Here is a 22,801-nt window from a genome sequence, read left to right on the forward strand (position 1 = left end):
TAGCCTATTGATCAGTGATGAACGATAACTATAAATTTAATTTTTGGTATAAATTAATTTTACATTGTATCAATTAATAGTATGGAAGCACTCTAGCTGCAGCAGATGGTCCATGGAAGTATGAAAGCTTGTTTGTTTAGTTGAGACATACTCAGTGGCAGGTAACAGTTATATTGGTCATCATCTTGCAGGCAGTGACCTAGCACATGTTTCTGAATTCAGTACTTAATGCTTTACCGGAGTCTTGATCTGCCACAATGATACTACACATGCGATCACAGTGCAGACCAAGATCAGTCTTAGCATCTATGCTTTCTCATCATGGTCTGCACTGTTCACTATTCAGTCAGTATATTATTTTGAAGAAATTTTCCTACATAAAGATAAAATATTTAGACTGATAAGGATTAACAAATGAGTGACCAAACTTCTCAACATGTTTCAATTGAAACAATCAAGTGGAGAAGTTGCATTACACTTGAAAATCTGATAAATTTTGCACAAAGCACTCAAATTATCGGTATCTAGACATCTAAAATAGTGAGTTAATTGTAAGTCAGTCTTGTTAATTTAAAATGTTTGCTCATGCCTTAAGTATTACATGGGCACTTTAAAGTCTTCATCCAATAGTAAAACTGGAAAGTTGCCATTATTGACCTAAATAGTATGGGTGTGACTCAAAAATCAACCTGTTCAAGAAAAGTAAATTATACATTTTTGAAAGAGAAGTTGTAACTATATTTTTATTTGTTACATAATGTATATTGTTAAGGATAGGTAAAAACTGAACAAAGTTGTTTCTGCTTTGATTAAACAACAAGATATTAACAACAAAATTAAATGTTCAATTTTATAGAGAAGGCAAAAGATTGAAGTCAGATAACCAGTTTATTTCTTCATCGATTATGACCCGAGGGTTGAATAAATAACTGTGTAATTTTGTTTTAAAAAAAAGGAAGATTTATCTACAATTTATCAGTAAGACACTAATGTGTATAAAAGTAATATTGGGCCTTTTTAGTGTCATTGTCACCATGGTGTTAAAGTTGAAATTTTCTTTTCAATTGTATAAGATAGACCAGTGAATAATTTCTTACTTTGTGTCTGTAATTTACAAGACAGATTTTGTCGGAAAAAAATAAAATATTGGGGAGAGCGTTTTGTCATTGGATGTTGTTCATATGTGACAGTGACACTGAAAATAAATGTATCGCAACCAGTTACACAGTCAAAATAGCTTTACCGTAGTTATTCTAAAAAATGTTCCATATCGACTCATTATTTTGAGACCTTGTTACCTCAAGGACACAAGCAGTCAGACATTTATTGCTCTTGATAAAAAAATACCAATGAAAAAAATATATAGTGAAATATTATAAAAAAATAAAAGAAAAGATAATGTTACACCATCAAAAGAAACTTGTTAAATATTGCAAGTATGATTTAAACCTCCATCCTCTGCCTCGCTTTTCCGAGGGACTTCCCTATTGCTCTTGATCTCTCCTCTCTCCCTTACCCTCACACAAATTTTTCTATTTCAAGAAAACTGTACACTCTGAAAAAGGATTAGATAGTATTTTTACTCTTTCAATGACAATAAATTATATGCCTGGTATGTAAGTTAATTCATCATTATAAAACATGTTATTATGTGTTCATGTTGAGTAACGTCCTTTATATTTTAACTGAATAGAGAACGTTGACTTTAATAACAGACATTGTTTTAAAGCGGGAAAAGAATTTAATTAATTACCGGTGGTATAAAAACCTGAAGAAATTTTTATCAACTGTGAATCAAGCATAATGATTGTCTCGTCACATCCGATGTGAAAACTTAATGTAAGATACTTGTCAAAGGTAAAATCAGATAATGTTCATTGCGTATTTGATTTTAGCATATTTACGGTATATATATGATGTCCAATGGCCTAAGGACACACATGAAACATGTATGTATGTCAGAAAACATTCGCTTTAGTTATTTTATACCTGCAAATTATCTCTATAATATTGATGTGTTTACCTGGCATATGTCAAGGAATGAAAGCTTTCCATTTTTTCCTGTCTCCAAAACTTTGTGACTTTGTGTTGAATGTGTAACACTTTAAAAAAAAATCTGCAAGCTGACATTTAGACTGAAACTGCGTTTTACATATACTTTTTGTGAAATTTGTGCCAAATAAAGTACAGATTTGATATTGGATAAAGAGTGAATAAATATTTGACTATAATATTCAAATTGAAAGGATAATACAAGGATTATAAGGATGTTTTTGGTTTGTAATCCCCTGTTTAACTTAATTATGAGCATGTCAAATTATATGTATTGATATAGAGTTTATAATTTACCTTTTTATGTATGTTTCAGGGACCATAATCTCAAAATTTTGTTTCAGGACTTTGCTTTTATTTATAAAAGTACAACACTTCAAATTGTAAGGCTTTTCAGTATTATGTATTTTAATATTCATGTAACATTCATTGAAACACCAAAAGAAAAAAAAATTAACAAGAAAGAATATCAACAATATTTTTTTCTGTATAAATGAACAATTCTGCTTTTAATTTACAAAATAGGTAAATAATCTTTATGAATTTAAATAGACACATCTTTGTTTTTTTCTCTCTTCAATAGTAAATGCACAATGAGGCTGAAATGTTGATAAAGTGATTAGATTTTTTCACCTGAAGTGAATGATCGATTGTAGCAATATATACAACCTTAATTTTCTATTACACAAAAGGTCTATTCTAAAATTACAAGTAATGTCGGAAAATCTAATCATATGGCAAATGATTATTTACCGAAACAGCAGTTGGGTTTTTTTTGTATTACACCAACAAATTACAATGTTTTGTTAATAGGAAATGATTCATTCAATATTTAAACATGATTATCTCCCTTTTTAAACCAAAAGTTTTTCTTACTAGAAGCACAGGTGGCAGTATCAGTGTTTGGACACCCACCCCTATCTGCCCATGGACCCCTACTACAACCCTGAAAAAAAAATAATTCAACACTCAAGGCTTATTATAAGGTACCAAATACAAAACCACCGATGAAATTATATAAAAAAAAAAAAAATTCCACTATCAAAATTATAGTTATAGTTATAATTTTGATAGTGGAATTTTTTTTTTTATATATATAATTTCATCGGTGGTTTTGTATTTGGTACCTTATAATAAGCCTTAGAGTGTTGAATTATTTTTTTTTCAGGGTTGTAGTAGGGGTCCAGGGGCAGATAGGGGTGGGTGTCCAAACACTGATACTGCCACCTGTGGATAGGGGTGGGTGTCCAAACACTGATACTGCCACCTGTGGATAGGGGTGGGTGTCCAAACACTGATACTGCCACCTGTGACTAGAAGAAGTGACTTTTTGGGAGAAATTAAGAAAATAAAGATGCATAATCAGGTTACAAATGGTTTGAATATGTGAATATGAAAAACAAGAGGTCAAATGAAACTTTTATGTCCTGGTTCAAATTATCAGAAAGCAGTCTTCAATAATTTCCTTTTCACATCACTTTTAATTACAGAAAAGCATGTTTAAAAAAGGGAAAATTGACATAGATTAATATTTCATGATTTAAAAGTCTTGTAAGATTTCCCATGCAGATTAAGTTTATTTGTAAGTATAAAGATTTGATAATATATAATTATGTAACTCAAGAGCCTGCTATTACAGCCACTCATTATAGGATTTAAATATTTAAAAAGCTGCAGAATGAACTTATTAAAGCAGATTCCTTTCTATATAATGATGACAATTATAAAGACAGTTTTACATTTTCTAAAGAATACATTAAACAATTAACAGCTAAAAGTTAAGATTATTGAATTCAAAGAAACTTTTAAATATTATTTTAAACAAAAAGGGTTAATTCTGTAGTTATAGTAATAAATAATTATGCTGTGCACTATTCAGACTGAAACTAAACTGATGACTACTTGAGTTTGGAATTTTTACACAGATTTTGACAATTTTGAATTCAAATCATGACAAATTCATCCAAAATTCAACACATATAATATATGCTCAATAGCTTATAAATATGTAAATTGGTAAAATGAATTTTATGAACCCAAAGGAATATTAAAGTACCTAAAAAGCATGATGTTAAAGCTGACCATCATAGTATAGGTCTTTTTATTTTTAATCTCGACAATCCTCAATGACGTATTGTTTAAATTTAGTGATCAGTAAAATCTCTCTTAATATTGACAATTGATCAAGTCTCAATAAATGCTGAGCCGGGGGAAACTTGAAGTGACAGATGTTACGGTTGCTGTATTTGTCAGGAAAGAAAGACTTCTGACAGAACAAAAGAAGTCTCTGATAAAAATGCCGTTTTGTTCCAGCCACTATAAAAGGTTAATTTATAATTCGACTGCTCGGTACCATTATAAAGTGACAAAAAAACGATTTGACATTAACTGAATTGTATTTGCTTATGCTTTTATGGTTGAAGATACAAAAATAAGAAATAATATTGATGTAAAAATAGTGTTAATAGAAAGTTCATTACTTCTATAAAAAAAGTAATTTTCATCACTGTAGCTACTTTTAAGACTGACAAGTTTCGCTAAACTGATACAAAACAGATGAAGGAAACATTTTCTGGTTTTGCGTGGTAATTGGAGCAGTTTTCATTTTTATCAATTTCATTGCCATTAGTGCTAGCTGTCATATGAGAGATTTAATTCCATTGATGGAAGCTCAACTTAATTCTTAGACATCATCAAATGGTATTGTTCTAGAGATCATGTGACCAGACTTAGATCTGTGTTGAGTGGAGGCTTGGAGATTGTCCCTACAGTCATGCGACAGCTAGAGACTGATTGCGGGGTATTAAAAGTTTGTCAGCAAATTGAATTCATTGATTTGTTGTGTTGGAAATATTTTCTGAGTAGCTGACTGATAGTTGTGATTGTGAGGCAGTAAGAATGAACAAATATTATTGATAAAATTTGCACATTGAAATATGCTGTCATAACTGTTGATTGCATTTTATCAATAGTTCTTTTATTATTAATAATCTCCATTGGATCATTTACAAACAGGTAAGCGTTTATCTGTAATATTGTTCAGTTTGCGTTGGATTCACTCACTCTTTGTTTATTTTATCTCCAATCGTGCTGTTGAGAAACACTTTTAGTTTCCTTTTATTATACCCTACACAATACCAAATGTTTGAATAGGGCTGAACCGTTTAATATTAAAAGTTTTTCAAATGAAAATATCATGCCATTTTAAGTGACTTTCGACTCGTTTGAAGGATGTCTCTTTTTGCAACATTTGAATGAAATAGTTAAGCGAAAAATATTGAATGAAGTTATTTAAGGTAACATGCAAGATAAATAATCATGACTGATATAGATTTGCTTCTTTTGATCGAAAGCATTTTACTTTGCAGATGAAAGGAAATCAAAATTTGTTAGTTCAAACTTTAATTTGTTTAAAAGTTCAATTCCTGTTTGGTAAACAATGTAGTTAGCATCACTGTTGAATTGAAGTATATCAAGAGTGAAATGTATATAATAGCACATGCGTATAATGCAAGTTACTGAAGTTTTTAAATGGAGTGAAAAGTGATTATTGTTGTAAGAGATATGTCTTGTCATTAAAATCTAGAGCATGCATTTAATGATGGAAAATACGAAGCATGACAGTCGAAATGTCATTAATATTTAATGCTAATCGTTAATTTAGTATTCCCGGGTGATTTACTTAACGGTATTAAATGCTTGTAATCAAGAGCTATATTCCGTTGTTAGACAATGAGCTATGTGACTTTATAAAGCAGTAGGAAACACTTATTGTTGGTGATTTTTCCCATAAAAAAATCTGGTATTGATCCTAACATGAGGGAAAAAAGCAGATTTCTGTGTAATGTGGGTTTAACCCCTCTTACATTGTTTGATTGCTTGTTGTAAACAGATAATGCCTGCAAGTAAATAAATCCTGTTTGATTATGATAAAATAAGCTTAAAAAGTTGTTAAAAATATCTAAAGTCAAATATGAGGATATAGACATAGTCATGTTTGTTTAAAATGTTATAAAAGTTTTGACTTGAAACAACAGTGATTAATGGTCTAAAAAAATTTAAAACAAAGGGAGACAATTAAAGATGTAGTTTTTAAATTGATAAGTACAAGTTGTCTTTCTTGAATCAAACAAAGAAAAAACAATTTTCTTTTCAGGCCTTCTTTTTCAGCTGTTTATTTAAGTAGATATTTGCATAAATGTTAGAAATAATGCTAATGATCATTGCAGATTGAAAGGGGCGTTTTGAACTCAGCTGGATTGAGAAGGACAAGGTAGGTCCCTGGATTGGAGATGCTATGCATCTCATTTTGCATGAGGAATGATTATGTCCACACAATTTTCATGTTGAATATATTGCATGATATTCTGATTTTCAAGAATTTGTTTTATACTTGGTTTTGGTTTAGATGCTTGAATTGGTATAAAATGTTTGTATTTTTCTTTCATGTTATGATTTCATGCTATTTTATGGTTGACTAGAAACTGTGTGCTAAACTGGCATGGCCTATTTATAACACCGAAACAATAAATGGTTTCCGGGTTACATGTTTGCTTCTGAATGAATATTCCACTGCTAGCCTTTGTGTAGTCAGAAGACCTAGTATATCCTAGTCTGAAACTAATCCATTAGGTTTGTAAATTTATTCAAAAGTATGCAAAATAATAAAACTTGAGCACTGTGCATTGTAATTTTGTTATTGTCCTGTTTTTTAACATTCACCCTTTCTATTGACAGGTTCTATTTATAGTTTTTCTGTATATTTCACCTGTCATCCTCACTCATATCTAATTATATTTTTAGATTTTCATGTCTATTATAGCACCTGTCAAAATCTTGGAAGTGTTTTGACGTCTGCTACAAAGATCATGTATGATGTAATCTATTTTTTATTCTAAATTATAATTATTGTCTGACCTTGATGACTTTATTCATCTGATGGCATGTACCCTATATTTGAACCAGGGCAGAAAGTATTCTCAGACAACCATAGAAATGAATGGGAAAACTTGAATAGAGATCTTTGGGTTAGTACAAATCATTCTTCAAGTATAATGATTTTTTATTATCAAGTGAATTTTGTTGAAGATTTCATAGAGTTTAAATTTTCTCAAGGGGAGACAACATTAGCACTTTCCTTGAACTTGCTCTACAAGATTTCTTTCCCCTGTCTATAACTATTTTTCCATTCCCCACCCACCTGATATAAACTTTGTGTAGGAAAATATAACTATTTTTCCATTCCCCACCCACCTGATATAAACTTTGTGTAGGAAAAAGATTATCTCAAAGAAATCACTATTTTTCCAAGGTAAATAGTATAATATTTTGAGGTGTTTTCCAGTGATTCAATGCCAGTGTCTGCCAAATGATATCTCAATCAGATTAGGTTCATAGCTTACCTTTACAAAATACATAACTCACTCATCAAAGCTACTGCTTATCAGCATCTGGCTTCAAGTGAGGTACCAAATGGGGTAATATTTTTGTTAAACACTGATGCTCTATACAGTTATTTAATATTCAGGTGGAGTTTTTCTACAGAAAATAGTAAAATTATAATCTTAACCATAAATGCATACAATTAGAATTTTATACTCTTTATTGTATTACATATAACCCTCATTAGAAAAAAGAGTTTGACTTTTTAATTATGTGACATTCCTGTTTCTTTCAATGGTTACATATAAATTATTGAAGAAATATAATCATGCTGTGTACTTCTGTAATAATAGATGTATTAGCCAGACTCTGGTATGGGCCAAGAGTCCCTTGAGAGCAGTATCTTCCACTTGCTATAGAAAATGAACTGTTTCCTCAATATAGATTCATCATTTTAGCTTAATCACTTACTTCTTAAATGCTGCTTATATATTGATTGTGGGGTCGTAAAATGTTTCTTTTCAAAATGTGTGTAATTGCTAGTGAGTGTTAATATACCCATGGGTAACCCCTTTGCCTGTTGAAGTGGCAGGTTCAGAATTTTGTACCTTCTGATTGGGTGAATTCTGATACCATCTGACCCCCAGAGACGTAGATGGGTCTAATTCATGCCAGATGCACGCCTCTCCTACATTTTCTTACTGAAACATTTGCCTGTTTGTGTTATAGTATATCGTTCTTGTGTTTCTTGTTGATAAGCCATTTGTTTTCTGATGCTGGAAGAGGACAGTTACCTAGGATTTGCTTATGATCCTAACATGTCTGTGATGTGGCCAGCAGGGACTTTGGGAGCTAAACCCCTGGTAACTTTTTTTATTAACTTTTTGATAATTCTGTTGTTCGTCAACAAAACTTTCCTGTGTCAGACATCTTGAATTTTGCTAAATTTTTGAAAAGTAGGTCAAACAATTTTGTCAATTTGTTTTTTTTGTTGTTTTAACTTAAACAGAATGAAATTGGAATTAAGAAAGATCTGTTATGGGGTTAAAACAAAGAGATCTGTTTTTAAAACTTAAACCTTGATTACTGTTATCATTGCGTGTATCAGCTTATCTTTTTATGTAGCTCCTTTTGTCTTTCACTCTTTAGAAAATTGTAGCAGACTTCTTTTCTGAAAAAAAAAGAGATGTAATGGCCTGATAGAATTTTTGTATAACATGAAATGGAATGAAAATTGTGAAATAATTTGTGCTAGATATGTGTGTTAATTCTATTAAGTATTCTGTACTTATAATCAGATATTTGCATGATATTTTAGTTACTCTGTCACTTCAATCACACTAACAGTTCTGTACCAGTTGTAAAATGGAACATTAAAGTAGATTTTAAGCATGTCATTATATTTTTAAAGTGTCAGGTTTTTTTTTTTCAAGATTTGATACAGAATCTGGTTTTGTTTGTATTTATCTTTAGAACAAGTACAAATGTGTGTAAAAGTTTACTCATTTGCTATCTAAAAATAAAATAGATAATTTTTTTCTCTAAATACAATAATTTTCCATGGAAATTACTGATTAAGGGGAGATAATAGTGTGATTTAAAGGGAGATAATAGTGTGATTGATGTTTAACTATTAGTTTGTTTTTAATTCTCTGCAGCACCCCTACACCCATGTAACGTATTATAAACAGTAACTGGAATCAGACTGCATGTTGGAAATGCTTGAATTAATAGAACTGAAACTTTGAAAACAAATATAGCTTTTGAATTACTTCCCTTTAAGTATTTCTTTAAATATATATACTTATTAATATTATTATTATTATTCATTGAAGTACAAAGTTCCTTCTTCTTTTTTTAACACAGTTGTGTTAAGTATTTCTAGTTGTTTCATGTTTGTTTGTTGTTTTTTTTTAAGTTGAATATGAAGAAAAAAACAGCAATGTTAGCATTTGCAAAATTTGTAAGTTTCACAAATTTACTGACTGATAATTAATATCATCAGTTATGACTATTGTGATGTGTTAGTATTGCACCATAGTTTTTAGTTGGGAAATATTGGCAAATGAATTTTATGCTGATAATGGTTACAAAAGAAGATGCACTGTCAATTGGCCATGGTCTCACACATACTTACAGAATATTGGTTTCCTAGGCAACCATTAGAAAATCACAGAGAGGCAGAGAATCTCTTTTTAGATCAATTTGGATTCTGCCATTCACAAAGAAATGGCAGGCCTGTTAAACATGTATCTTACGCTATTAACTCAAAATAAAAAGCTTGGAATTCCGACTGTAAATGGCGCATCTTCAGCATTGCAAATTCAGGTTAGTGATTTTGTAAACTATGTTAAGCTGTAATATTCTGAATCGGTAATTTTCTCTGTGTTGTGCTCGTTATTTATCTTCTATTTTTAGCAGTAGGTCATCTATGTGACAATAATGAAGTATCTGGGAAGAAGATATTTGCATTACACGTCGAACTTTTGCTGTTTAATATGGGAATACACGATCAATTTACATAGCATGACTAGTGACATAGTATTGCCTGTTCAGTTGTGCACTGTTTTCTGTCACAAGCCACTGGGGAAATCTCTCATTAATGAATGCTCTTGCTACAATATTTCATGTGACAGTTAAAAGTCAAGTGTTTCTGTTCACATTTTATAATCCCTATTTGGGTGGTTTTTACATTATCTTTTGTCTGTCATCCTATTAATATCTACTATAGTTTCCACATCTTTATTAGGAATATATTTAGAATTAGACATTTGACATGCAATGTTCATAATTAATGCAAGTGTGAAAGTTAAATTGTCTTTCCCCATTCAATATGAAGATTACCATGTTACAGAAGCCTCTGCTGTTCTTAGGAATAGATTAAATATAGGATTTTTAGACTGAATTCACATGGCATTTTCATAATTTCAACTTTCCGAATGAAAAAATTATTTTTTATTTGTAAGTAAAAAAGAAAGTAAAAAAAAAATAACAATAAAGCATTGTTTTTTTTAATTCATTTTCCTAATAGTGGGTTGTGAAAAATACGCTTGATTCACAAAGTGCCCTTCCTTCCTCCCTCCCTCCCAACCATCCGTTCAACCTCCCCATCCACTCTTTCCTCTTATGAGAAACCAACCTTCCCAGAGAAGGCTTTATGAATTAACACACCAGTTGAGGAATAGAAATATAATTTATTATGTGATATCTTTGTTACTACAGGGTTTAATGAATTTGAAAAAACAACAACAAAAAATAAAAATAAACAAAATACAAAAAACAACAACAACAAAAAACAACAACAGAAAATTATTGTCTTTTTTCAGTATGATAGCTTGATCACATTTTACTCAATTTTTTTTCTAACTGAAAATTTGATAACAATTTCCTTTGAAACTTTCTGGCACTTTTCAAGTGGTTGTTTTACTGTGACACTAAACCTGCTAGTACACAACACAGTAGCCAGTGTCACCCCAGGATTTCCCAGTTACTAGCCTTGGGGGCTTTTCACTGATTGGAAATGATTTTGCTTAGTGTCCAGTGATTGGAATATACATGTTGGCATCTGGTATTACATAACTTCTGATTATCCCAGATAGATCAGGCTGATAAAAACATCTTGATAAGGTTATGTTCCCAGCTTCCTGGTTCAGTTTACTACTGGATACTTGACCACTCAAGTTGCCTTCTCTTGAAACTGTTCATTTTAGTTTTGTGTTTAGTTGCCTTTATTTGTGTTTAGTTTAATTTTATTGTAAAATGGAAGGAATGTTGTTACAGCCAGGAATACCAATGGATCAGTACTGCTTTCATCCAGGAATGGAACAGGTATAAAACTTTTCCCATTTTGTCACTTTCTGACCAAAACAGAGATTTTTAAATTCCAAGTCATTCTGTTATAAAGCTAAATAAGACATCTGACCTATTGTGCATCGTCAATACAGCCCTGATCACTTTTTTCCCTATAACAGTGACAGACCTCTTCTGCCTGTTAAGTACATTCAACATTCATTAATCTCCTTTCCTTCTTTCAGGCTGTTTTGGTAAATATTGATTTCCTTATATTTAAAAGATTATTTCCAGAGCTAAATCAAGATCAACCCATTTTGTGATATTTGATTGGATTTTCCAAGTCAATCAATTGAATTTGGAAGTTTCCAAACATCTTGTTAAAATGTTTGTTCAGGAGAAAATGTGAACACAGTAGACCCAATTTTGATATATTGGAGAAGACATTGTAGTTATTTTTTGATGATATTACATGTCTTAGAAGTCTGATTGATAGTTATGTACAAGTTCTTAAACAAGATTTCTCTATTGATTAAATCTGTCTTATTGTTCACCTCTGTATCTTCATTTATTCATGTACTGATATCTTAGATGCTGACTTTAATTAAGTCAAAGACATTGTAAACAATGGCTGACTGATGAATAAATAATTAATGGTAGGGATAGAAGGCAAACAGAAGCCAGTAGGAAATGTAATTACCCCTCCTCATGCTAATTGCTTCCCTGACTTGCAGATACAAATATGGCCAAATTTTGCATTATGCATAGTTCCCTAAGGATTTTTTATATTGATTGACTATCAGGCAGTAAAACTTTTAGATTAATTAGGATACGAATATATATGTGATCATGTTCATCTCTTGTACATGTAGTCATACTGTTAAAATGCAGTTGGTTGGAAGTAGTTGACTTTAGAATAATGCTGAATGTAGTGGTAACTCAGTTGAATATGGAAAAAGATGTCAACCTAGGAACAACCCTTTCAGAATCAGAGGATACCAAGGTTGGTCTCGGATTTACCACTTTCCATGGATTATTATTAAATTCACAAAAGAGGAACAACCAAACTAATTTTTTTCTCTCTCAGAACTTTCCTGGATATTGTGTATTTTATTTCGGTTTTAATTTCATGGAAGTGTTGGGTAAACAATGTGTTTTTTGTGTCACCTTGTGTACATAGCAAGAAAAGTGATCTCTTTTTCATTTCTCACAACAGTGCTGTTTCTCATTAGCACCACATGCAGATACTGTTAAATGTTGTGATCAATATCTCAAGAAAGCTTTATATTAGGAAATTTCTCCTACCATGACTAGACTTGAGCACTTCTGACAAATTTGGTTTCGGATATGTTTCTCACATCCCCAATAAATGAATCGTTCTTTCAGAACTTGTTTATTTATTTCCCCAAGTTTCAGTAAAAGTCATATGCATTCTCCCCTCAATAATTTGTGTATTCAAACAAAAGCTTGGCTCTTTCTATTATATTACTAGAACGCAATTTGTTGAGTTTTAGGTAAATGTCAGACATTTATGAAAGCAATTTACTCAATTATCAGGGAATAATTTCCTCTGACATGGAAATGCCAAATATTTGATGTTAAAAAAATGATCGGACTATATTGCATTATACATATAAAGGACTTATTTAGGGGGCTCAATTACGATCATTACTAATTCATACCATTTAATGTAATTTCATCATGGATAATTTGGTATGGCCTTTCCGCTATGTGTACATGCTACCATTCATTGTCTAATTGAATTAGTTCAGTAATGGTCAAGTTTACAAGGATTTAGTGTACAGTCACAGTGTTATTACGGAAATTCTGGCAAATTTTTATATATAATCTAGGACACTTACACTAGCAGTAATGTGGGTATGCTGAAATCTTTTATAGTATTATCATATTAAGATCTTTTATAGTATAATCATAAGTAATTTTTGACAAAGTCCCGGTTAAGTTTCATCAATTTTGCTATGAACTTTTTTTGTCCATTTTCACTTAATTCTACATGTCAGAAGTGAATGTTGTCAAGTGGTACAGTATCCATGGAAATAAGTTTTCATAAATCGAAAACAATAATGAATTATTGTGTTGAATCTTAATCATCACCAAGTTATGAAAATAATTGAAGGAGCTTAAGTGGATGGAGGAAGTTGATGTAAGATGGCAGTGTTTGCGAACAGGAAGTCACATCTTAGACATTGTACATGTCCCCAAATACTTAAAGACAAGCTTTTGTTAGTGTTTTAACAACATCTGCAACATTTATACTGCGTTAAATTATCAAGTAGGACGTAATATTAAATAAAAAATGGAAATTCAGGGCCAAATTGTATGTTGTAGAATTTTTTTTCATTTATTTAGAACTTTTAATAGTTTTGATTTTTAAAATGTTTTTATGTTGTTAGCTGTATTTGCACTAACAGTTGTCAGTTTATATTTTTGTTGGTTTTTTCGTACTTGTTAAATATTCAATGTCTACATACATATATCTAGATAGTGAGACTGTATGTTGATAGATTTATCACAGTTTGATATTTGTTGAATGTGTTTTGGCAGCATGTTTCAATTGAAGTAAACAGTTTTATTAATGTTATGATATTGTTATTAAGGTGTCAGTGCTGCACATTGCATGGTTGTTATATTAATATACCAAATTTTATATTCAAATTATTGACATACTTGGAATTTATATTTTAATTTAATTACATTTGTGTGTGTTTTTTTTTCTCCAAAGATTTGTCATTTCAGAGCATAATGTAAATTTTTGATACATGTTTCCTAAGCTACTTAACTATTACATGGTAATAATTTATTACTTTAGTTTTTATTCTAAAATGCATACATTTTATGTTATATGATATTACAATAATAATCATAATTTTACTATTCTGTGAAACTGGAATTTCAGAGCTGTCTCGTATATGATTATCTATATTCAGTTTTGTATATAAGATTACATTGGATCATTGAAATTGATTTTCATGACTTTTGAAACACCAGATTCTAGTTATTGTTTTCATTCGATTTTAGGAAGTCAAATTACTGGGAAAAAAAGGATTGGACATTTTTAAGTCTCATTTAAAGTTTTAACAGTTCTTAGCACTTGAGTAATGAGATAGTGGGAGAGAATGTTGCGAAAACAATGTTGTTAAAAAACTGAAGGTCATGTCAGTTCTGCCACAGTTAAATTACCCGCATCATTAACAATCTGCATCATTTTCAGAGCTGCAAGCGGCAAACAAGACGAAGGTGACAATTTTCATTTGCTTCTTATTGCAGAAGAGTGTAATTTTTGTTAAGTTAATACAAGATTGTGTTTAATTATATCTGATATTTGCAGCACATGGTGCAGAATCAACTACCCCCGACATACCAGTATGCTCAAACCCCTGGGCTTGAAGAGTATCAACCAGTCATGGTACAGACCCCAGTATCTTCACTTCCAGCCGAGTTCAAAAGCGACCAGTCAGTGTTCACAACAACAGCTATCACCTCGGTGACAGCCAATGGGGGCGTAGAGCAGCAGACGGTAAGAGCCAGGGGAAACTTAAATGTACGTGAAGTATTTTGAAATTTTCTAGGCATGGTTTGCGGTGGTGGACTGTTAACAAAGGTGAAAGCATGTATTGCTAGTACTACATGTAGATAGAAAACTAATGATTTCGTTCTTATTTATGTTTACCGTAACAAGTAGTTTAGAAGAGGTACTAAAAGGAAATAGAATGGGTCTTGTTTAGGTTGTTCGTCTCTAAGTTTAAATCGGTACTTCGCAGTTTCTTTAAGATACCAAATTTTTCATTGCTTACTTATATTGGTGCATAATCAGTTACTTGATTTCTTATAACGATTTCGTCAGGGCAAAACAGTGTTTGTTCTATCGATTAACACATTTCTCTTAAAGACGAGGGAAATATTTCATTAGGTCTGTGTATTGGGCTTTATAATGATTAACTTCAGAGACTGGGAATTTGTTTTGAGCCAAAATTACATCTCTTGTGAATATCACAGTATGAATTGTTGTGGTCTGATATTCTGCTGGTTCCTACAGGGAAATAACAAGTCTTTTCTGCTTCAACAGTGTTGATATTTGCTTCATTTGTGATCTGCCGTTAGTTTGACATCTCTGTGGAATAAGACTCTTCAATTTGCTGAATTTTTCCTCAATAAATAGAGGAGAAAGTATAATTTGGTCAATGCTGGACTGTTGGTCATTCTTACAGACCTTTATCGATAAACATTTCTTCATTAATTTTAACACACTTGGCAATCCCAATGTCATCTAGATGAATTTTCACAAGAACTGTCATAAGCAGATATTTGCTATCAATTCTTTACATTATTGCAAGTGTCAGGTGCAAGTTTATCTTGTATCATTCATGGCAGTATGTATAAAATGACCCTTCAAAAGAGAAATATTATAAACTAACTGCTTTCTTCCCACCATTTTCTGATGGTAGTGATTGAAATTTTCCTTGATCTTTTGTGTTTTTCAGATTACATTGTAATGTATTTTCAATTGTTTTTGTTCTTCTCCTTGTCAACTGTTTAAAGCAATCTAGAGTGAATTAAATATCCTGGTGTAGTGTATGTTTGTTGTAGTAATTAGTCTTAAATGAAGTGTGTGGCTTGGGGCAGATTAGTTGCTAATTATGACACATCCTGGAAAATTGGGTTGACACTATGGTACCATATGTTTACTATAAGCTTATAAATCAATAAGATGTGAGATAGCAGGATATAGCATCATTTTAATTGTATCACTCTCATTTATTGTTGACTATTGCCATTGTACACATCTGTGTGTTTTTGTGTCTCCTGTAACACAACAATAAATTTTCTAAATAACATTTAACATGTATAGTTTTGGATTTACATAGTGTATAATAGTTGCTTTTACTGAAACCAGTGCTATTTGTTTTTAGTGCACTTAGACAGAAGATTCAAAGTACTAATTTTGTGGTGAAAAGTGTAAATTGACTATTCAGTTGCTTATTTGTGGATTGTGATTCATTTATATATATTTAACCACTGCTAAAAACCATGCAATTGAAAGTGAGAAATATTTTATTACTGAAATTAATCACAACTAATAATGGGTGTTCTTTTGGAATATTATTATTGCTACTTTTTTCATAACATTTTGTAACTAAGTGCTGCATTTTACATGTTTCTATACATCATACAAGTTTTGACCTTTTGCTAACCATGGGAAAAACGTTTTGTATTTGGCATGTATTTTTCATGATACTTTGACATTTTTCAAATTCAGGGATAAATACTTTATACTTGTACAAAAAAATGCTGATCTGATCAAAAGTTTTTTCTTTTGTACAAATTCCATTTGAACAATTTATTTCAATTAATAATTATCAGTAGACCTTCTTGGATGATTTATAACAAGAAGGCTACAAGAGAATGTTTTTAAAATGTTCCTTTTTTTGCCCTATACTAATAATGCATGAAAACTACATTTGTTCAATAGTAAGCATTAACAAATAGAAAGATTTTTACTAAAACAGGTGTTATTTATAAAGAACAATTACCTTAACTATTCTAAAGTGTGTATTATTATATATTACTTTAAAATGTAAATTTGATCTAGATGATAATTCCCCTAGTTTATAGAAGGCAAGCATACTATTATAAACTTTTCAGGCTTCATGCAGTTTCAAAATAACATGCTTTCTTCTCATAAAACTTTGCTTGCTGTTACAATAAGTTTTACTGAAAGAGATAAAAATACTTGTTAGGTAGATTTATTTCTCCCTAAATTTTATATATTTTATAAACAAGCAAGTCAATTTGTTTTGTCTGCACTTCAAGAGGAGTATTACATATACACCTTAAAATACAGTTACAACTTAAGTGTATCCGTGATTTTTATATCATAATTTTTGCTGATTTATTTCTATTAAACTGTTGAGTGCTAACTTTAGATACAACTGCTTTTCAGTTTAAAGGGTTCCATGTTTTGTTGTTTTTTTGAACATGCCTATGTATAGACTTTATTTGTTCCATTATTTGTAGCAGACAGATCTTGTGGAGGGAGAAGCAGTACCACAGCAACAGAGCCCTACAGAAGCCGGTTCCAAAGTGGAAGCCGTATCACCTGGTGCAGCACAAGGACCAAAGAGATTGCATGTGTCAAATATACCCTTCAGATTTAGAGAAGCAGATTTACGGAATTTATTAGGGGTAGGTCATAAATTTAACATTGTATAGTTGTTATATATGTCATAAGTTTAATTGCATGGTTGTTATATGCGTCATAAATTTAACATTGTATAATTGTTATATACACATGTATGTTATAAATTAAACATTGTATATTTGTCCTATATAGCTTTATTTAAGGAGTATCATTGGCAAAAGCACCAACTATTTTCATATAATAGCCTCAGATGGGTCAAAATACTTAAACAATGAATAAAATATTCTCATTAAATAGATAAATGTTCTCAGGTCATATCAAAGAGATAAATAAAACAAAGATTTTGTTTTTTAAATGAGTCATGTCAGAAAATTCACAAGTATTCATAGAATATATGGGCTTCAGCTTCGTAAAGCTTCTTTTCTTTGTTTGAAATTCTGTAGATAAGTTGCGTGTGCTTCAAGAGAAGGAAATTAATTTTCTATATATGTCATTTTTAAAGCCTCTGCAGTGTATTAATTCTTCATTCTACATAAAAAACAGTCTGATATTTTCCTTGAAAGTAATTAAAAGTCTAATATCAATGACAGAGTATTGGTACACAGGGAATATTGTAACAAATGTACTTTATGCTGTGATATAAACTATCATTCTTTTTTGTTTTGCAGCAATTTGGGCCTATCTTAGATGTAGAAATCATTTTCAATGAAAGAGGTTCTAAGGTAAGCTTCATATAGTTTTGTATGTGCTTAGTCTAAAATAAGTAGGGCCGTTGGTTTGTACATTGATCATTTTCTAAGAAATTCTTAGAATTCTTTAAAAGTTAAACAGAACACATTTGATTGAATTATGACTTAAATTTCAAAGTAGGAAGTCATTTTATGCATTGTTACCCAGTGGTTATAGATCAGTTAAACAAATTTCATAACCACTTAAATAAAGAACATGTCATTTAAGAGAAATTGCTCCTGAAATATGGTCCCAAAAGGCCCGAATATTCAGGTTAATAGAAAATGAAAAATGTCTGAAAAATGACGCAAATTTATGACATTTTATATGATATCTGTCTGGGCAAACATTACAAAAAAATTTCAAATTTTCCAGTAAATGATTCAGATTTTGCATTTTTAATGTCTCTTTATCAGAAAATAGATGTCCTTGTTTCAGTTCATTTGTTATCCTTTCTTTGAAAACAGAAACATGTCATGAAAAAGAAAAACATTTGGAAAAAAACAACAAAAAACATACAGAAATGAACCAGCGTTTATTCAGACCCAAGTGATATTATTATATATATATGTCTAACAACAGCTGTATTCATTTAAATATTCCACATGCTGATATCAGATAGTTAATAAGTATGTTGATAACTCCTTCTGGAGAGAACCATATTTATTGATTCATTTATATAAAATGAAAAACTGTTAATTGAAATTGTAATGCTAGACTGTACTGTCTAATTGTTTATTAAAACTGGGAAAATATATTGTAAAAAATTTCATCTCTCAGTTTGAATTCTGTATTAAACAAAGGTTACTGGTAATAATGAATGTTTGAAAATTGGAATAATTACAGCAAATGAAAAACATAAAATTGACTGTTTTTATATAAAATTTCATGAATTGTTAATGCTGATGTTTGTTTAAGTACATTTTTATGCAGTAGATAACTTTAGGCAATCTAAAATAGTTGTTTTCAGTTCTATTAGTATAAAAGTTTAAATAATTATTTACACGTTTGGGTACCAGTCGAGTATTTCTGTTTGCTAATTTAAGATCTTTTATTATTAAATGAGTACCAGTCAAAATTATTTCTTTATGCATAGGGTGCCAGTCAAGTATTTATATTGCTATATGAACAAGCTATTGTATTGATGTATTTAGACAAACATTTCTTTGATTACAAGTTATATCACATTCTGCACTTATAAACCACACCTTTATAATACTACAGAGAAAGTACCAAATTTTAGAGACTAAGAAAAGAAAAGAAATCTATTTAGGATCTATTTGGTTTTAGAATACTTTGTGTTTTATTAAGAGCTGGTAACTAATTGTTGTACTTAGATCTAAGAACATAATTATTTTCTTACATTGAATGTGATACAACTATCCCATTAAGACACAAGTGTTTTTTATGATGTTCAAATAAAGATTCCTGCATAATTATTATATGTGGCATGTTATTTTTGTATCTACGTCAGGCTGTCTTTGATTCAATAGAAAACAAATTTGCTGCAAAATAAAAACTGATGTTTACTCACAAATGAAAATTTTCATTAATAATATAAAGAATTACAGATCACTTAGAAGCTTAGCTAAGACATGATGTAAAAACATTTGGAATGTTTCCCAATATGATGTATTCTCCTCATTCTTTGAAAAAAAAAACAACAGCCACATTTAATAATGATGCAGTATGTGACATTATTATATTCATGTGATATCTTTTTTCATTAAATGTGATAATTTTTTTTCTATGTATAAGCTATTTGTGTGTGACAATACATGCCAAATCACAGCAAAATTGTATACTCTGATTGTTGTTTAAAGCCTGCAAGTACCAGAATTAGATTATGTGATGATTGTATACCCAAGATGCTGCACATGTGTGTTTATGTCATATAATGATTGTGTGTTTGTGTGTATACTATATGTGTTAGAATATATATGTGGGAGTGAATGTTGATCAGTCATTTAAATGTTTTGTGGTGTCGCATAATTGTAAGTCTTCTTTAAGAATGAATGGTATGTGTTAAATAATGAATGGTCTGCCATAGTATTTTTAAAAAAATAAATAATATACAATGTAGAAGTTACAACAACATTTTGTATAGTATTTGGCAAAAAAAACAAACAAAACCGGACTGATGAAGTAAAGGACTTTATAAATATATAAAGTAAAATTATCATGTCATTCATTATCCTTTGCTTGTTAATACCCAGTAAGATAATATGTGATTATGTTTTCTTATGTGAGTGTGTGTGTATGTGTGGGCGTGTTTGTCTATATGTTTGTTTGTCTATTAGTGTCTGTTTGTCTATATGTCTGTTTGTCAGTGTGTGTGTTTGTGTGTCTTGCAGCTGTTTCTCAAGCATGTAGATCGTGTCGCTTACTTAGGCACTGGCATGTTCGAATTGTCATGTCAAATCAATCAGATTCATGTTTCTTATCTATGTTACTCCTTGTTTAACTTCAGAAGACTGTGTACTGTCATGTATTATACAAGCAGAGGCATGTGTAATATGTTTTAATTTAAATGACTGACTATGATTATTACAAAGATACATGTATTGACAATGATTCGTTTGCACGAATTTTAATGCATGTTTCCTTATTTTTTTCCTTCGTGCATGTAGGGATTTGGTTTCGTAACTTTCCAAAATAGCGTGGACGCTGACAGAGCACGAGAGAAACTGAACGGTACAGTGGTTGAGGGACGCAAAGTTGAGGTGCATGTATATTCATTATTTTGTCGTAGCACAAGTTACACTTTTAAAGTCCTTTTATTCCTTAAACCTGTGCAGTATAAAGAAATGCCTGTACATCGTTGTAAGTGATTGTTGTATATTGCCTTGTATGTATGAAAACTATACGCAGCTCGTTGGTTTTCAAACTCCCCAATGTCAGTGAAAAGTTTTATGCCTTCTTTTTTTTTATGATTTTTTTTTATGATCACGTAGGCAAATGTATGGGTGCATTTTGAGTTCAAATCACCACTGATGTATTGAGTATATTTTTTCTTGCCAAAATTTGCCTTCAATGTACTACTGAGTTTTGTTGGGAAAGTACTTACTGTTTTATTTAGTGAAATATTGAGATCTGTGTGCATTTTGGTTATGGACAGTAGATGTTTTGTTTTCCTATACTCATGGCTGTATTTGGCACCAGTATTTTCCATTTATCTGTCAATGTTACTGAAAATATCTTTATATTATATATTTTTTCCGGATAGAGAGCAACCTATTTTTTTTATATATTTGTATTAATTAAATGTGTGTTATGGCATTTCTTCATGCTGTGCTGTGTCTCGCAAATAGTTTAATGTACATAAGCTAAAAGGTTACACTACAACAACACTTACAATACGATTTTATTTATAAGGCATTACAAACCTAAGTTCTCTGGTTGTACGCTATAGGAGACATCAAGTAGGTAGGTGAATCCACATTTTCCATACACTTTTCATTTTATATAGACCAATATACAGAACTGGAGATCAGATATTTCAAACAACATATTAATTTTCGTATTATTAAAGTATAGATCATCCTATATTAATGGAGCAATAAAAAAATAGTTTGCAGTCTTTAATTTCCATGGAAGGGGGTGTCATATTCTGGCAAAATATGTATAAATTCTTGATGCACTTCTAAAGTAATGCTCTCTTTAGTTGCAATCATTGAGCTGGTCTTTTGAAATATTCCATGAATATTCTGACATTTTATACTTAGAAACAATTCTCTTGGCGTATAAAGTGACTCATGTCTTTGAAATTCAGCCTGTCCTTTCGCATTTATACATGATTCCATATTTATTTCCATGCATTTTGAAGAAATATTTATGTTTGAAATGTAAAGCTTCATGTAAATACGAAATTGTTTCTGTATTCTGATAGTTGTTATTTTTTGTTAGTGCATGTTAAGTACTGATGCTCTGTTATTGATTTGGATAGAGACTTTCTATAACAGATGGATCTATAGAATGTTTCCCTAAGGTGTTGTGAAACAGATACATTAATTTAGGCTAATATTCAAACATTTAGTACCTCCAGCATATTTCCCTAGGGTAAAGAACACACTATATAAAACTTCCAAACATCCACATCTGCTCGGATATTTTCCTCTGTAGAGGCCAATATTCTATTTTCTGTTTCTTCTTTTGATGAATCTATATCAGAGAAATGTTGTTTTACGCTGTCTTTCATATCTATCTTGGCTGTAGTTTTCTGAAATAATGAAGAATAATGGAGGGAAGTTTTATTATAGTAAGAATTCCGCATTAACAAACATATTGATAATACGAATTTGGCACATTGCGGCAATGTTGTCACTTTTTATGCGAGTCTTACCTCCCTTTTTATTTAGCGCCATTACGTCATTACAAGCAATATACTGCGTATGAAACTTTCCTGTTCACTGACATGCCAGGAAACAGTCCAGAAGAATGCGGCTTTTAGATCTAAATATACATAAATAGTTACATCTTGATGATCTACAGCTTAGTAAAACATAACACAAGGTTTCTATAAACATTCCTTTGCACTTGGAGGTTATGCCATGACTGTCCTAATGCATTTACTGTGTACTTATGATTCTCCTAGGCCTGCAAGGTAACTCCATAACATATGGCATATGGTTTTTGGGGAGATAAGAGAAAGGGAAAATGTTGTTTGAAATATCTGTCTCACAGTCTAAA

At 30.9% G+C, this 22,801-nt stretch overlaps 1 protein-coding gene across 19 annotated transcripts in view; it reads left to right on the forward strand.

The window, feature by feature from the left end:
- The window catches only part of LOC132757994 (RNA binding protein fox-1 homolog 2-like), a 49,540-nt gene that overhangs the window by 14,758 nt on the left and 11,981 nt on the right, over nucleotides 1-22,801 (forward strand). For 4 of the 19 annotated variants that reach the window (XM_060749492.1, XM_060749494.1, XM_060749497.1 and 1 more), the window contains 4 exons: nucleotides 14,573-14,785; nucleotides 17,260-17,427; nucleotides 18,052-18,105; nucleotides 20,743-20,835. In XM_060749492.1, coding sequence (XP_060605475.1) covers nucleotides 14,573-14,785; nucleotides 17,260-17,427; nucleotides 18,052-18,105; nucleotides 20,743-20,835 — 528 coding nt within the window. Of the gene's footprint in view, nucleotides 1-2,150; nucleotides 2,277-4,896; nucleotides 5,068-6,281; nucleotides 6,326-8,116; nucleotides 8,298-9,622; nucleotides 9,763-11,100; nucleotides 11,263-12,962; nucleotides 13,102-13,420; nucleotides 13,562-13,899; nucleotides 14,034-14,572; nucleotides 14,786-17,259; nucleotides 17,428-18,051; nucleotides 18,106-20,742; nucleotides 20,836-22,801 lie in introns of those variants that run through there. The other 15 variants (XM_060749509.1, XM_060749508.1, XM_060749510.1 and 12 more) reach the window with 14 other exon arrangements.

This window comes from Ruditapes philippinarum, unplaced genomic scaffold (assembly GCF_026571515.1).
Source record: "Ruditapes philippinarum isolate M1 unplaced genomic scaffold, ASM2657151v2 ctg2473_1_1_1_1, whole genome shotgun sequence".
Taxonomy (NCBI): domain Eukaryota; kingdom Metazoa; phylum Mollusca; class Bivalvia; order Venerida; family Veneridae; genus Ruditapes; species Ruditapes philippinarum.